At 58.3% G+C, this 16,898-nt stretch overlaps 2 protein-coding genes across 4 annotated transcripts in view; one reads left to right on the top strand and one right to left on the bottom strand.

Annotated features, from left to right (window-relative positions):
* The window catches only part of ALPL (alkaline phosphatase, biomineralization associated), a 58,241-nt gene extending 56,890 nt beyond the window's left edge, over positions 1-1,351 (top strand). For all 3 annotated transcript variants that reach the window (XM_047727649.1, XM_047727650.1, XM_047727651.1), the window contains exon 12: positions 337-1,351. In XM_047727649.1, the coding sequence (XP_047583605.1) occupies positions 337-602 (266 nt within the window). In that variant the 3' untranslated portion in view covers positions 603-1,351. The remainder of the gene's footprint in view (positions 1-336) is intronic.
* Positions 1,352-12,261: 10,910 nt separating this feature from the next.
* Positions 12,262-16,898, bottom strand: part of RAP1GAP (RAP1 GTPase activating protein) — a 49,448-nt gene continuing 44,811 nt past the window's right edge. Inside the window, 5 exon segments of the mRNA XM_047727515.1 lie at positions 12,262-13,133; positions 13,136-13,292; positions 14,020-14,123; positions 14,493-14,595; positions 15,579-15,702. Coding sequence (XP_047583471.1) covers positions 13,075-13,133; positions 13,136-13,292; positions 14,020-14,123; positions 14,493-14,595; positions 15,579-15,702 — 547 coding nt within the window. The 3' untranslated portion in view covers positions 12,262-13,074.

Raw genomic sequence — 16,898 nt, 5'->3', positions numbered from 1 at the left:
TGGTTGAATGTTCATTTGCTCACAGTGGCCCCAGTGGTCCTTGGGGGTCTCACTGTGCTGCTCTCAGCAAGCCCAGTGAGAGGCTTTCCTGGGTTCACTAAACAGCCCAGAGGAGGTGGATTTTTCTCTTCTGGGGGTCGAGGGGAGGCTTCTGTGTCAGAATAGACTCGGCCCCAAATCCCACAGCCCTTGCACAAAGTGACGTCCCTGCACCGAGCTTCTGTGTCCTCCTCTATAGAAGGAGAGCATTCGAGCCAGCCTGGAAGGGCAGGGAGAAGCCACAGCAGAGCCCAGTCCCCCGGCAGGCTCTCAGCAAGTGTTTCTTCTGGCCCACAGCTCACAACAACTACCAGGCGCAGTCCGCCGTGCCCCTGCGCTATGAGACCCATGGTGGGGAGGACGTCGCAGTCTTCGCCAAGGGTCCCATGGCGCACCTCCTGCATGGCGTCCATGAGCAGAACTACATTCCCCATGTGATGGCTTACGCGGCCTGCATCGGTGCCAACCAGGACCACTGTGCCTCGGCCAGCTCAGCAGGTGGCCCTTCTCCAGGGCCCCTCCTCCTCCTGCTGGCCCTGCTCCCCTTGGGCATCCTATTCTGAGGGCCCAGGGCCCAGGCACCCACCAGTCTATGACAGATGGCCAGCCTCCCCCTCTCAGCATGGCCCACCGTCTGGGAGCCTGCCCCTCAAGGGCCAGGTAGGGGGGCCTTCACAGCCTCGACAGCTGCCAGAAAGAGGACCCGGGAAACCAAAGTCTGCTGCCCAGCCTCGCTCCCCTCTGGAATCCTCCACTGGAGCCAGACCAGATCCCGGCCTCCGGCCTCTACTCCCTCCCTGCTGCCCCTTGGGCCAACAGAGTAGGTTTCTCTGGGCAGGCAGAGAAGGCTGACTGCAGAAATTCTCAAAGCATCTTATTTTTCTAGCAAACACACTTCTCCAGACCTGGAGGTCCTGGAGCTTCCATGGAACATTCCGGATCTGACCTTCCCACTCCCCTCCCCTCTTGGAACCACCAGGTCCCATTGTGCTCATGTCCCTCCCTGCCGGGGAGACCAGGTTCTTCTCCCCAGGATGGGGGTTTGCTCACTCATCCTGGGGCTGCCAGGGGCTCCCAGGAGGTGAGCTGGGACTGGCCATCCGACCCCAGGGCTTCCTGGGCCGGGAAGAGCAGCCGGGACAGGCAGACATTTCTCAGCTCTTAACACACATGCCCACTCCTCTCTGAAGGGACACTCCTGTTTGGAAAGGCAAAAAAAAAAAAAAAAAAAAAATCTCTTTTCTCTTTTTGGTGTTGGTTAAAAGGGAACACAAAACATTTAAATAAAACTTTCCAAATATTTCTGAGGACAGAACTGAGTCTTTGTGGTCAGTGAGGAAGAGAGAGAAACAAGCTTGTTTCTTTGGGAGAGGACTGGACTCCGGGCCCAGGAGTGCGGGTGGCGTTGGGCCGGGAGGAAGGGGCTATCTGCCGACCTGGGGCTTCACCACTCCGTACCTGTGTGACTTTGGGCAAATGGCTCTGTATCTCTGTGTCTCCGTTTTCTTCTTTTTTTTTAAAGATTTTATTTATTTGACAGAGATCACAAGTAGGCAGAGAGGCAGGCAGAGAGAGAGAGGGAGGAGGAAGCAGGCTCCCTGCCTAGAAGAGAGCCCGATGCGGGACTCGATCCCAGGACCCTGAGATCATGACCTGAGCTGAAGGCAGAGGCTTAACCCACTGAGCCACCCAGGCACCCTGTCTCCGTTTTCTTAACAATAAAATGGGACATAGCCCAGTCCTGGGTTGCTGTGAAAATCCAAGAAGAATGCCTCTGGGCCCTGAAATCCACAGCAAGAAGGCCTCCAGGTCACTTGTCACCTTTACTATAACTAATCCATGTCAGGGGCCAGAGACAGTGGTCCCAGCCCCGCCCACCAGCACCCATCAGAAGCTAAGAGTGAGCGTCCTCCTCCTTCAGCACGGGTTTGCAAGGCCCTCAGATGCTTTCTCAGGAAGAAAGAACAGAGAGGGGCTGACAAATCCACCTCTATTCATCCACATAACCCTTATCCTGTTAAAGATAGATCTGGAATGTAACGCAGTGAAGAGTTTATTTCTATCTCAAACATGTGATGGTACATCCAGTCAGGTGACAGGGACCCAGGCTCTTTCCATCTTGTGGCTCTGCCCTCCTCCGAGTCCTGGATGCTTTTTCTTACCAGAACTACTGAAGTCCTGTGAGCAGCACATCGATGGGGGGATCGAGGGGGGTAGGGACCCTTTTTAACCACTTCTTCCTGGAAGTGACACACATAGCTTCCACTCTCATCCATTGGCGAGAACTAGTCATGTGACCCCAACTAGCTGCACAAGAGGCTGGGACATAAAGTCTCTCCAGCTTTTTTTTGGAAAAAAAAATGGGGGGAAGATCTGGCTGGTACTGCTCCACCTTTCTGCAAGGTAATGGCTGATTGGAGCCAAGAGATGGCTGTCCGTCCAGGGTACGGCTCTCCCATTTACCACAGTCCCCAGAACTCTTGGTACTCTTACACTAAACCCCTTAAGACAGTGCTACCCCTCTGGTCCCGGTGGAGACCGAGCTCATGGCCCCTGCTTTACTCTGGGAGTAGGCGAGTCTCTCCGTCCTCGGAAAGCTCCTATCTCAAGACACAGATTGCCAGAAGCCATCCCAGTGCGAGGAAGCTGGAAGCCGTGGGGCAGGGAGGGGGCACCTGACCAGTACAGGAACAGTGGGGCAGGCCCAGAGGCAGAGAAAGCAACCAGTCAGCTGGGGCTTGACAGGCCAAGGAGTCCTGAGGCAGGACATGAGGGTACAGAGGGGACTTTGGAGGACCCCGTGGGGACAGATCGGCAGGAAGTTCTCAGATGCCATTCTAAGGAGCTGCAGGTGGACCGAGCACCTGGGGAGCTGGGGAGTAAGCCTCATTTTTGAAAGATCATCTTGGCTGCCCAAGGAAAGTGCTAGAGCAGACCAGGCAGAAGAAACTGGGGCTCGGGAGATGGGGATGGGAAACCCCAAATATGGGCCTGAGAGTCCCACTTCAGTTTGTCAAGGAGGAAGCTAGACCAGCACACGAATGAATAGGTCATCAGCAAATTGTTTGCTCTGAGATGGAGGGAAGGCGAGAGAATCATACCCAGAACATGCCACACACCCATCTAAGCACCCAGGACTTGGCCATGAAGTTGCCATCTTGTCACATATACTGCCCCCACCATCCTGTGAGGCAGGCGTTATCATCCCCATTTTGCAGATGAGAAGGGAGAGGACTGGCAGAGCACAGTGACCTGCTCAGAGCCCATGGCTTGAAAGGGACAGCTGCAAGTTGCACCTAGGTCTGCCTGGCTCCCAGCCCTTGTCCCCTCCCTGGCCTCTGGGTGCTAATCTCTCCAATGAAAACAACCCAGGCCCCACCAGCCACAGAAGCCGTCAGATGCGCGTAGTAAGAGCCCTGCGCCAGTGGAGTTTATAATTAGCCCTGGTGGCTAACCCAAGACCTCCCAGCAAGATCTAGCACCAGCCGATCTGGGGGTGGGAGTGGGGGGGCTGGGGGGATTAAGTTCTCAGAAGGGGATTTGGGCTCCCGAGTTTCTGGAGTGTCTGGGTGGCTTCCTGGGGCTTCCTGGTGCTGCTGCCCTGTCGTGGTTCCAGGTCCTCTTCTGACTCCTCTGCTGTGGGTGCCGGCCTCCGGATGGGGTAGACATGGGCCCCATCAGCCAAGTGGGGGGCAGGCCGGGTTGGGGTCCACCACCAGCCAGGGCCACCTGTCCCTTCTACCCATTGGAACACAGGCCGAGGATCACTGGAAGCCGAGTGGTGGGCACACTTGCCAACATTCCTATGGTGTCCCCCAGAGTGCCAGTCACGGTTCCCAGTACCTCACAGGCCCTGAACCCACTTACCCTTCCCACTACTCCCAGAGGGTGGGACTGTGTCTGTCCCCCGTTTCCAGATGAAGACACAGAAACAGAGAGAAACTGGTGACTTATGCAAAGCCGCACCACCAACAGGGGATGAAAGAGGGCGTGAGGCCAAGCACTGTGGCTCCAGAGTGGCCTTTAATCATCCTGATAGCTCCTTTCGGTGGGGTAAGGAGCAGCAAGGAGGGGTCAGGAATGTAATGCAAAGGTGGCTGGGGTGGGACGTCCCTGGCAGAGGTCCTGTCCTATGCAGTTTGTGTCCTTGTTGTGCCCAAAGGCCTCCCGCAGAGCCCCTGCCTCCTCCCGCCCAGGCCATGGTGGGTGGCTCCAGGGTCTCCAGGGTCAGCCTGGGCTTGCACATACTGGCTGAGGGCCCTGGAATTAGCTTCCTGCCCACTCAGGTCATACCTGGTTGGGGAACAATGGCTGTAGAGAGGCTGTGCCCCAAGGACGCTACTGTCCTGACATCCACTCTCATGGCCAGTTTTGGCTCTTGGTGGGCCCTTTGTCTGCCATGCCTGAGGGATCTCCTGGGACACAGGCCTCTTGCCACTGTCCCCCGGACAAAGCTCAGGGCTGGAGGCCAGAGAGGAACATGGCCCAGAGAGAATGAGACATCAAGGTGAAGGTCACTCAATAAAATGGGTTAGACACCGAGGGAGACGTGGTCTGACTGATGCTTTGGAGAGATCGCTCTGGCAGCCGTGCAGAGGAGGGCCCAGGGACGCCAGGAGTCGATGCTGGAGGGCACTCTGGAGGCCTTTTTGTCACTGGGGGTGGAGGTGCTGGTGGCTTGGACCAGCCCAGTGTAGTGGTGGTGGGAAGCAGCTGGATCCCAGGCATGTTTGGGAGTCGAAGCCAGCAGGGCTTGCTGATGGGCTCACTGTGGAGAGCAGAGGAAATAGCAGAACCAGGGATGCCCCCTGAATTTTTGGCCTGAGCACCTGGGTGGAGTGCCATTTATGGATATGGGGAACAGATCTGGAGAGAAAATACAGATGTGGTTTGGATCATGTTAGCTTAGAGATGTCCATTGGACGTGGGGGCGGATGTGCCCATAGGTAGTTGGGAAGGAAGAGTCTGGGGTTCAGTGGAGGAACTTCACTGGAGACAGAAGTGGGGCTGGGATGGCATTTAAAGCTGCAGGGCACAGAGAGAAAATGGCGCATTCAAGATCACAGCAAGCCAGTGGCCAGGATTTGAACTGGGGTCTGTCAGACTCCAAAACCCGCAGGAGCCATTTCCACTCCAGCAGGTGTTCACCTCTGGGTTTCGTCCAAAGTGTGTGTTGGGCAGGGAGGAGGTGTTGTCGGAAGCTTCTGGAAATGAATCTGGGAACAACTGAGAAACTTCCAGCCTGGGCTACCCACCCCACAGCGACTACCTACCCGGGCAGATGAGCCCTCGACAAGCATGGATTCCTGTTCCCTTCCCATTGTACAGATGGAGACACTGAGGTCCAGAGGAGCACAGAGCCAGGATCTAGGTCTTCTGCCTGCCACCCTGACTTTCCCACCGGCTTCTGAGTTAGGCTCCTGTCTCAACCAACTCAATGGTTGGGTTGAAACCACCCAATAGAGACAATCCTGGAGGGGGAGAATGTTTCTCTTGAGGCCCTTAGATGGAACCAGGGTCTGGGGCCTTCCCTCCTGGGCTCCCCACAAGGCAGTGTTGACCCCACGCCTGCCTCTATCCCTCGTCCAGCCATCCCCAGCCTTCAGGACCCCTCCAGGTCCCTGGCAGGGCAGCCTCGAGCCTGGCCCCAGTCCCGGCTCCTGTCCCACAGCCCTGATCGAGCCCCTCTGGCCCCCGCCCAGACCACCCAGCACCAGGGCCTGGCAGAGCCCAGTGGGGCTGGCGGGCAGGGCTCCCAGGCTGGCCAGCCGTGGTCTGGCTCCACCCAAGGGGCTGTGGCCTGGGAACCACTAGCTGTCTCCTCAGGGAAGCGGCTGGGATCTCCAGAACAAACAGGGAAACCACAGGCCCCTGCCCCACCCGAGCCCCACAGAGCTGCCTCTGGCCACGTCCACCAACACCCTGTTCTCCAGGCGCAACCAGTGGGGAAGGAGCGGAATGGCTGTGGTCACATGTGGACAGAAAAAGCTGTGATGGGGGGCTTGGGCGACGCTTGCTGCTCCCGCAGAGCCCCCCAGGAGAGGGGTTTGTCCGAGCTGGGGATGGGGCGTGGCTCTTCAGCTTCAGGCTGAGCGCAGCACCCTGGAATCAAACAGATCTGGGTTCAAATCCGGCCTGTACCTCTTCCTAGATGAGCAGCCTTGGGTAAGTGACTACACTTCTCCGTGCCTCAGTTTCCTCTCTGAAAAGTGGTTCAGTGGCCCCTGCCTCCCACGGATGTAGTGAGATGACCCAGAGTCCTCCGGATGGAGAGTGCCTGGCTTGGGGCCTGACACACAGTAGACTCTTGGGAGACCCCAGTGCCTGACCTGTCACCAGCGCCATGACAGCTAGAACAATCCCAGGGGATTCCTAGGCCTGGCAGGGCAGGTCGGGACAACCTCCCTGATTCAGACCAGCTGGGGGATGGGGAGCATCTGACTCCACTAAAAGCCGCAATTAGAGCCCAATTTAAAGAAACGCTGTGTTAGTTCTTCCCAGGGCAGATGTGATTATAGGCTCGGAGCTAAACCGTTACTAACAGGATGACACACAGAAAGGCCTCTTCCAGGGCATGGAGGATGTCCAGCCCCAACCCCTCGTTGTACAACTGGGGAAACCGAGATCCAGGGCAGGAAGAGACAAGCTCCAGCCCACACTGCAGGTTAGAGGGGGCCAGGCCCAAGCCCTGCCTTCCGATGGCGGCTCCAACCTCTGTCCCTACTTCTTGCTTTTCCCCGAAGGATTCATTGCTGTATCTGGAGGCCAGAGGCATCTTGAAAGAGATGACATTCCCTGAGAAGGAGGGACGAGGGCTGAGATGATAAACCTGAGCGTGACACTGGCCATGAAGCCAGGGCCTCAGGGCCAGGGGCAGCTCCCTGACCGGCATGCAGGGACCTCATGAGAAGGACACTGAGGGTAACAACACTGATCAGGAGGTGCCCCCCGCCACCGCAGCCCTCTTTGTGGACTGGCACCATCTTCCACCTTTAGCTACTCCAGCGGGGGGCTGGGGGCCCCATCCCCATGGCAGGGATGGCAAAGCCCAGGTCCTTAGTCTCTTGCCTAGGACTGCACAGGGAGCCAGGGACAGTGCGGGCATTAGAACAGGTGCGCTCCTTTTAAGCCCAGACAATTTGCTATGGTCCTTTAGCCCAAGTCCCCAAGCGAGGTCATCTCAGCAAATGGTGACAGTGGGTGAGTCAGGAATGAATGAATGAATGAGGGATGAAAAGCTATTTAAGGACCTCTGTTTCTTGGGGAGGTGTGAGAGGGCATAGTCATTCCCTCCAGGAAGTCCCCTGAGATTAATAGCCTACAGGAAAAGGCCAATTTCAGCTCTCCAGAGAGGGTCCCCAACTACCTGGGTCCCAGGAATTCCCCCGGCTGTCTGAGTGTCCCCGCGAAGGAACCCTGAGAACACCTCTGTGGTCTGCCCCTCCACTTTCGTCCCAAGCAACCCCCCAATGCTGTCAGCCGGAGGTTCTCCTGCCCTAGTCCCCACCTCCTACAGCCCTCTTGCCCAGGCTGAACTCCGGTTGAGAGCGGAGTCTGGGGCGGGGGAGCCATAGGGAAAAACTGGCCTCCTCTCTCCAGCCCCTCGTCCTTCACTTCTTTCTCGCAGCTCCCTTTGGGGAGACCCCGGGATGGGGGCTCTGCACACACTAGTGAGCTCCACGGAGCTTGCACGGTAGGCTGCTGGAGCCCCCTGCTGGCCAAGCGTGCCCATCCCCACGGAGGTAGGGAAGATACTTCACTCATTCAGCAAATAGTTATGAAGCCCCTACTATGTGCCAGGCCCTGGGTTAGACCCTGCGGCTCAGTGGGGAACATACACAGACCCTCCCTTCTATCCCTGTGGTTCCCTGTGTGGTGCTGGTGTCAGGGTCACGGCCCCTCCGCCCCCAGGCTCCCAAGGACGGTCCCTATGACCAGAAAACTGAAATCTCCCTGTGGGCAGGAGGTGTGCCCCCGCCATGAGACAGGGCATGGTTGTGCTATCCCCCCACCAAGCCTGGGACTCCCACAGGCTATAAAACCTGCCATTCCCGAGAAACCTCTCGGCTCACTCCTGGAACCTCCCAAGGTTAGGGCTGCCAGATAAAATATAGGATGACCAGTTAAACTTGAATTTCAAATAAACAAGGAATGATTTTTTAGTATAAGTATGTCCCAAATATTGAATGAGGTATACTTAAACTAAAAATTATTTCTTGTTTATCTGAAATTCAAGTTTAACTGGGCTCTGTGTTTCTACTTGCTAAATCTGGCAACCCTACCCCTGGAGTTCATTCCTTCTGTTGGCACCTGGCCTGTCCAGATGGCCCATGTTGTGCCTCGACATGGCCTCTGCCTGCCCCGTTATAGCCCCTGTCCGCCTCCAGGACCGCTGTCCTCCCCAACAGGCCCCTGGTTCCCAGGTGGGCACCCAGTCCAACCTGGTGTGTATGCGCCAGCCTATGGTCTGTCAGGAATGTTGTCTGACCGCCTTCGTGATGGGCCCAGAGAGAAGGGGACAGAGCCACTCCTGCAAAGAGGGACCTCAAGTGTCAGTGGCAGAGAGAGACAGAGATCCAAAGATTCCAGGGTTCTCCCTGAGTGGATCGGGGTAGAGGCTGGGCCCCTAAGCCCCAACATTGGCCTTGGGACTCTGGGTCCTGGATGGGAAGGCCCTGAGTGGCAGCTGGGGGTCTCCCGCCCTAACAGGGTGAGGAGTCCAGCCCCGGCCCCTGCTGCTCGCCCCTCACCCTGCTTCCCAGGGGCAACACAGGGACATTCATGGTTTCCCAGAAGGGCCTATGGGGCAGCCAGAGTGGCTTTTAAAATTAGCCTCCCTAACCAGATCTGGTTATTTCAGGAGGCTCCGTCCCTGGCTGTCCCCTGGGCAGGGCGGGTACAGGGAGGGAGGGAGGGACCTCTACATTCCAGGGTCCCTGGCTAAGTACCCCCTGTGGCCTAAGCAGTAGAGAACATCCAGGTCCGGGTCCCCTGGCACGGGGCGGGCCTGGGCCTGCGGCCGTCTCTTTGGCGAAGTCGCCCAGGGTTAGCCGTGGATGACGGTGCACACCCCAGCTGCTATGGGATGGGGGAGGACCCCTCCTAGTGGGCATGGGTCTTAGGCCAGGCACCTCAGAAGCCATGACAGCCTCCTCACAGCAATAGGTAAGGCTTTGTCCTCCTTTTATAGGTGGTGAACCTGCAACCTGGAGGGACAGGTACCAGCTCTGAGGCAGGGGAGACGGGTGTCGGGTCAGTCAGGCTCCCAAGTCCCTCTACAGGAGGCCTCTTGCCTCCTGCGTCTGGAGACACCCCTGGCTGCCATTTCCACCGCTGGAGTTATTTCTAAGTACAGTCCCCGGCTTCTCGGAGCCTGGGGCCCCCCACCCAAGCCCTAATTCCAGCCTGGGGTCAGTGTCCTGGCCCGCCCTCCCCACCTCAGAACCCAGAGCAAGCCAGGAGCTGGCGCGGGCCCAAGAGAAACCATCGGACACTTTGATCCTGGAGGCCAGCCTCCCTTGGCCCCACCTTGGAGGCTGGGGAGGTGGGGATGGGTTGGGGCCGAGCCCGAAACTCAGCCCAGAGGTCTGCCCTGGCCACAGAGCGGGGCTGGTGCAGGCTGGGCCGGCAAAGGCAGGTTCCACGTCTGCTGTGACAGACCCCGGGGCTCCGGCCCAGCCGTGGAGCAGAGCAGAGTGCATGCGGGGTGCGTGGGGAAGCACACAGGTGAGGGTATCCGAGCCCCCTTCTGAAAGGACTGTCAGTCCCGGCAAAGCCCGGGGAGCTGAGGCTTCGGGAGCAACTGGTGATCACACGTCCCCAAGGTCTGGACATCTGCGTCGGGCCGGCACGGGCTACTCCGTCTTCTGCACAGAAAGCCGACCCCACACCCTCCGATGGGGCTGCTGTATTGGTCCCCGTTAACGACAAATCACTCCCCCCCAACACGTTCACTGTTTATAGAGCACACCCGGTGCTGGGGCTGCACCCCTGAATCCTCATGTCAGGGTACCCAAGTCAGAACTATCAGCACTCTCACTGTGCGGATGAGAAAACTGAGGCCCAGAGAGCCAAAATCATGTCCCCCAAGTCACAGAGAGAGGAGGTAAAGGCACCCAGCTCTTGACCTTGGTGCTGAACTGCGGCTGCCTAACCCTAACCCTTCCATGGTGGGGTGGGAGGAGGCCGGGCAAGAGACAGAGGGGAGGACGGAAGGTGGCAGGGAGGCTTCAGGCTACTGGACTGGGGTGAGGCTGTGCAGGGGTTGGTAGGGGACCCATGGAGCCCAGGGCAGCCTAGAGCCAAACCGGGCGGGCGGGGTTAGGGATTGGTTGTGAGTCACAGCCCCTGGGTGGCCCCAGACATCCTAGCACCACTGTCAGGAAAAACATGGCAGCCCCTTGGAGAGGGGAGGTGTGCGCTCACCACTGTCCTGGGGAGGGCGTGGGGGTTGTGGCAGGCAGAGGAGAGGCCACAAAGCTCTCAGGAAGGCATGTGCCACCCCAAGCTACTCTTCATCCTGCCCTCCTACCTCAGAGGGGACCCCCCCACCCAGTAGCAGGGTTGGACTCCCCCGCCTCAGCCCCACATCCCATCAGGCCCTTCAGCCAGACACTCATGCCCCCCAGTCCTTCCAGGCCTGCCCACTGTCCCCAAGGACGGCCTTCTCGACACTCCCTTCCCTGCCTGACATTGCCCAGCCCAGCAGCAACCCCAGCTTCTATGGCAATCTGGTTTTAAATCCTCCATGGCTCCCCACTGCCCTGAGCACAGACCCCTGGCCCCTTGGTCTGGCATTCAAGGCCACATGGCTCTGGCCTCACCTTTACCCTGTCACCTTCCCATCACTCAGAACTGTTTGCAGGGCCCCTGGGTGGCCCAGTCAGCTGAACGCCCACCTCTACCTCTTGATTTCGGCTCAGGTCATGATCTCAGGGTTGTGAGATGGAGCCCCAGGTCCGGCTCTGTGCTCAGTGCAGAATCTGCTTAAGATTCTCTCTCTCGGGGCACCTGGGTGGCTCTGTGGGTTAAAGCCTCTGCCTTCGGCTCGGGCCATGATCCCAGAGTCCTGGGATTGAGCCCCCCACATCGGGCTTTCTGCTCAGTGGGGAGCCTGCTTCCTCCTCTCTCTCTGCCTGCCTGTCTACTTGTGATCTCTGTCAAATAAATAGATGAAATCTTAAAAAAAAAAAAAGATTCTCTCTCCCCTCACCCTCTGCCCCTCTACCCCCGTACATGAATGCTAAGTAAAGAAATAGTCTTCAGGGGTGCCTGGGTGGCTCAGTGGGTTAAAGCCTCTGCCTTTGGCTCAGGTCATGGTCCCAGGGTCCTGGGATCGAGCCCTGCATCAGGCTCTCTGCTCAGTGGGGAGCCTGCTTCCCCCTCTCTCTATGCCTGCCTCTGCCTACTTGTGATCTCTCTCTCTCTCTATTAAATAAATAAAATTTCTTTTTCTTTAAGAAAAAGAAAGAAATACAATCTTCAAAAAAAAAAAAAAAAAAAAAAATAGAACTGTTTGCTCCCTTCCCAGTTCCAGGCACTCTGCTCCACCACATTTGCACCTGCGGTTCCCTGGCCCAGGGACCCTTTTTAGGCCTTTCCAGGATGCTCGGGCAGCACTGCTGCGGAGTCTGCTCCATGACTCCCTCACCCAGGCTCGGCCCCCCGGTTTGTGCACACCCCGGTCACGCCGTACCCTTACTGTAACTGCCCAGGACCGTCCGTCCCGGTAAGCGATCCCTTGGCGCCCCCTGGTGGCCATATTGAGGAAATGCTTGTGCTTCTCTGAGCAACTGAAAGGAGAGCCGGAAGCCAATCACCCAGCACCCACTGTGTACCAATGAGCCAGGTGCTTGCTATACACCAGCTCGAGGAGCCCCCATCACAAGCCCTGGGGACAGATACTCTTGCTCCCATTTCACTGAAGTGGAAACTGTGGATCCAGTTTCTCAAGGCCCCCCAGATAGAAAGAGATGGCGCCGGGACTGAAACCGAGGTCAGCTTGACCGCGGAGCGGTCTTCCTCCCCCCTGCACAGACAGGGAGCAGGGTGGACGGAAGGGCAGCACGATGGGAGGGAAGCACACAGAACCCAGTTTGGCCATGGAGGTACCCCTGCAGCTCTGAAGGGTGGGATGAGGGGGACGGACAGGCTGGTACCCCGGGGCCACTGAGATCTGTCTGGAGTTGGTCGGGTCCGCACAAAGCCAGGCCTGACCCGGGGTACAATAGCGATAAATAGAATTTATTTTGTACAACCGTTACTGACATACACACAGCCACGGGGGCTTCCAAAATGGGTGTTGGGGCCGGAAGGCTGGCCTTTGGTGTGGTGCCTAAAAAGTGTGGACAGACACACACAAGGATGTGGACTCACAGCAGCTGGGCCTGGCTGCCCCCTCCCTGGGAGTTGGGTGGGGGGGCGCAAAGGCAAGGCCCATAACTCTTAGGCCAGCTGAGACCCCTCAACCTGGGGTGCCCAGAGCATGGGATGGCAGGGGTTAAGCTGGGTGCTGGCTGAGGAGCTAGATGGGTCCCCCTCCCCCTCAGGGGGCCACTTGTCTGTCAGGTGGAGGCAGTGGACAGGACATGTGGTAGAGCTTGAGGGTCCAGGAGGGGCAACGGGCATGGCCAGCTCCCAGCCCTTCAGCCCACCTGGGGTCCCAGGGAACCCAAGAAGCAAGGTAGGGTGATGGGGGCCCCTAGGAGGACAGCCCCCATTCTGGGGCAGGTGCATGGAATCACAGTCTTCAATGACCTCTGAAATAATCTTGTCCATTTGCAGCAGAGGTACCCAGAGAGGGATGGGGACTTGCCCAAAGTCACACAGCAGAACCAAAATTGGAAGCCAGGACTCAGGACTCCCAGCCCAGCACTCACTCCCCCAGATTTCACATCCCACTGCCTCCACAGTAGGCTGTGTATGCACTGAGATAGGTCAGTCCTCCCCTCCCATCCTGCTCCCCATGAGTCCAGAGGGGCACCCAGGTGTGATGAAGGGCCCGGGGTGGGGGCAAGCCAGGTCTGGGGTTCTGCTTCAACTGATCACAGCCTGCCCCAGCCTCGGGGGGTTGGGATGATGCCAGCAGCTTCCCCCTCCCAGGTCTGGATGGCTCTGCCCTGCAGAGACAGCCCAGACAGGTGGCCAAGGTGGGAACAGGGGACAGCCCACAGGCTGGTGCTGGCCTTGGGGGCAGAGGGCCTAGCCACCTGGACTTGACACAGCATCTTCACCTTGTGCTTCTGCGGCCTCATCTGCAGGGTAAAGGGAGATGAACGCGCCATGAAGCGAGAGAGAGGCCGGAGGGGCCCACCCCCGCGGTCCCAGGCTCTATCTCCGGGTCTTCCGGTCCCACTGGGAATCCCCCAGGCCCTTTCCTCCCAGCAATTCCCAAGTCCCTCGCAGGCTCCCATCATATCCTCCCAGCAACTGGTGGCTGGAGGTGAGGCAGCAGCTATTGGACCCACTACACAGATAAGGAAACCAAGTCTCGGAGAGGGGCCAGTGACCTCCAGAGTCCCACCCAACCTCTGAGGGACAGAGGGTTCCAATCCAGGTCCATAGACGGTAGAGGAACAAGGAGGAGTCACATCCCCTTCCCGCCCACCCCTGCCCCCTCCCGCCCTCTCCACACCAAACAAGAGCCAAGGACTGGGTCTGACCTGCTCAGTGTCACCTTCAGAACGGGAGCCTGGCTAACAGCCCTGCGCGGACAGAGTGCGGGTGAGGCAGGAGATAGGACAGATGACAACACGGGGCAGGAGACACAGGACAGATGACAACACCGGGCAGGAGACATAGACAAGCAGAAGACAAGGGCTGCCCGCAGGGCCAGATGAACCCAGCCCCTCCTGGCCTCAGGGGACCTCTTGGTCTGCCGTCCACCCCCGGTCCCCTTGGACACCTGTCCCCTTTCCCCAGCAGCAGACCCCCTCCTGGGGGAGCGTTCTCACCGGGCAGGCCCCGGGCAGCGGCACCTACCAGCTGGGATGTGTGATGCTCAGACGCCTCCAGCTGGATCTTGATCTCGGGACACGCAGGGTCCCCCGACTTGCCGGCCTCGGGATGGGGTGACCGTGAGGGGCCTGGGGAAGGGGGCAGGAGGGAGCCACCTCACTGGCCGCGGGGAGGCACCAGGGAGAGTGACGCATGGATGGGCAGTAGGCACCGGTGCTCCAGGCCCCTGCCCCCACGGAGTCCCTCCCTCAGGGAATCCCCCTCTCCTCCCTTCCTGACCGCTCCTCCATCATCCCCCAAGAGCCCTCCTGAAGTCAGCAGCCTTCTCGGTGAGATAATGACCCATCCGCTGTCCCCGCTGTAGGGGGGGGTGCCGCAGGCCGGGCACACACCCACTGCCTGGGGCATGAGGAGTGGTCTCGGCCCTCTGTGCTTCTCCCTGTCCCCCTCCTGCCACAAGGGGGGCTTGGCAGGGGAAGCTGCCTGTGGCCTGGTACCTGGAGAACTGCCCCCACTCGTGGTGCTGACGCTATCCTCCAGCCACGTGCTGTAGATGAAGGAGTCCCGTTTGTGAGGCGTCCCTGAGGATGAGACGCTCTCCTGGGAGTGGGGGAAGAGAGAAAGAGGGAGGTCAGCTCTTCTCCAGGGGCTGGCTGGGCTCCCGGCCCCGTCTCCCGGCCTCCTCTGTTTGCAATCCAGAACCCCTCACCCTGACCCCTGCAAAGAGGATGGGGGCCCAGCAACATCTGCCCCAGCGAGACCACAGGAGGATGGGGGGGTATACACTACGCACTCCCATTCATTCATTCAGCAAACATTCTGAGGTTTATCTTGGGCTGAGCCGGTAAGAGAAAGCAGACAGGGTCCCTGCCCTCAGACAGTAAGGTCTAGGAGGCAAGACAGGCTGTGAAGAGACTAGCAGAATTCCAGACTCTGAGCCCCACGGGCAGGGCCGTGGTCTTCCCTGCTCCCTGCTGCATCCGCAGCACTTGGAAGAGGGCCTGGCAAGGAAGAGGGGGCTGCGAGAGCTTTGCTGAATGAAGAATGACACGAGGGTGCTAAAGGCAAAGCCCTGGGGGGCTGTGAGAGCATGAAAAGGGGGTTCCCAACCTACCCTGGGACTAGAAAATCAGGGAAGGCTTTCAGGAGGAGGTGATGGGAGGCCGAGTGGGAAGGATGAATAGGAGTCAGTCAGACAAAGGGGGAAAGAGGAGACAGGGAGAGTGTTCCAGACCAAGGCCGTAGCAAGTGACAAGGCCCAGAGGTGGGTTAAGCCTGGTATGTTGCGGGGACTGCAACGGAGCATAGGACAGCTAAAGTGGTAAGACGTGAGGCTGGGGAGGGACTGGCTCCTCAATGGAGCCTTTAGAGATGGGGCTCTCTGGGGGTGACACTGGGGAGCCATGGAAGGCTTCAGAGTAAGGAGCATTCGTCTGCATGACTCCTTTGGGCTGGGTCCCCTGATTGCATCTCAGCACACCCACATCTCACCCACACAGCACGCTTCTGCCCCGAGTATCTACAGGGACCAAAGGGCTGCTTCCCAGCCACTGGAGAGCACCACGGCTCCCTGGGCCTCTCACCAGGCCTGTGTCGTCCGCGTCCCCACCCTCGGTCTCCTCCACCACGCTGGCGAAGCTGCTGGCGCTGGACGAGGAGCGGGAGAAGTCCTTCAGCACTTCCGCCCTCTGGGCTGTCGTCTCCGCTCTGCCAGACAGCACCCTGTCAGCCTGCGTCTGCTCCAGGCCCCGCACCCTGCTTCCCTGCCCTGGGAGGCCCAGCCTGCAGCCACCCAGGCACCTCAGTGGCCCCCACGACAGCTGCCCGGGCCTCAGAGCCTCCCCCCACGGCTGTCCTTCCTAATTCCTGGGTCTGAGCACACCTCTCCCCTGAGCAAAACCCTCTTGTGTTTCCCCATTGCCCCAGATAAAGTCTAATTTCCTTGGCGAGGTATTCAGTAATAATAATAACTATTTACAGAGAAACTCTGGTCCAGGGTACGTTTGCTCTGTACCAGGCACTGTTTTAAGTGCTGTTACTGGAGTTATCTCATGGTTATCATTAATAGACCCATCTTACAGATAAGGAAACACTGAGGTTCAGAGAGGGTGGGCACATAGCCCAAGGTCACCCAGCTATAAGTGGGAGAACAGGGGTTAGGACCCAGACCTTCCAACTCCACAGTCTACTCTCAACCCTCTCAGTTTGTTCCATGCTCAAGACTTTGTGTCTCCTGGAGTCTCACTCCTTCCCTCAAATCTCCAAAAGCAAATTCATTTTTCAAAATTCAGCTGAGGGTCTCCTCCTCTCTGATTTCCTCCTTTCAAGGTGGGAAAGGACCTCCCCACTCTGGGTCTGCAAGCCCTGTCTCTCCCTGTCCCTGTCGTGCATTCCTTCTTCTCTGTTCACTGGCCTGACCCTTCAGGAGAGCACAGTCTGGGAGTCTAGACACTCCCACAGCCAGGACAGAGGAGGCTGAGCCACAGCACTGGAGAGAGGGGTAGCCTCTTTCTACTTCCGTTCTTCCCCACCCCACCTCTTCACATGGCATCCACAATCAGGTTGGAAAGCATCACTCCTCTTAGCTAAAATCCCAAAGGGTCCTCCTTGGCCCCACTTAGAGTAAAATGCAAAATTCTCATATGGCTTCCAAAGTCAGGATCTAGCCCCTGCCCACCTCCCTGACATCCCCAGCATCACCCAGCACAAAGTCTGCCTGGGCCCAGCCCCTCACTCACTCAGCTCCAACCGCACCACTCTTCTATCCTTCAAGCATGCCTCAGGGCCTTTGCACTTGCTGTGCTTTTTGCCTGGAGCCCTCTTCCCTCTGCCATGCCAGTCTTAGCAGGGCTGGCTCCTCACTCAGCTCTCACTTGAAGCCTCCCTCATTTCTAGATGTCTTT

The sequence above is a fragment of the Lutra lutra genome, chromosome 4, assembly GCF_902655055.1.
Source record: "Lutra lutra chromosome 4, mLutLut1.2, whole genome shotgun sequence".
Taxonomy (NCBI): domain Eukaryota; kingdom Metazoa; phylum Chordata; class Mammalia; order Carnivora; family Mustelidae; genus Lutra; species Lutra lutra.
Note: the sequence above shows the minus strand (reverse complement) of the source record. Positions and strands in the feature narration are given on the sequence as shown.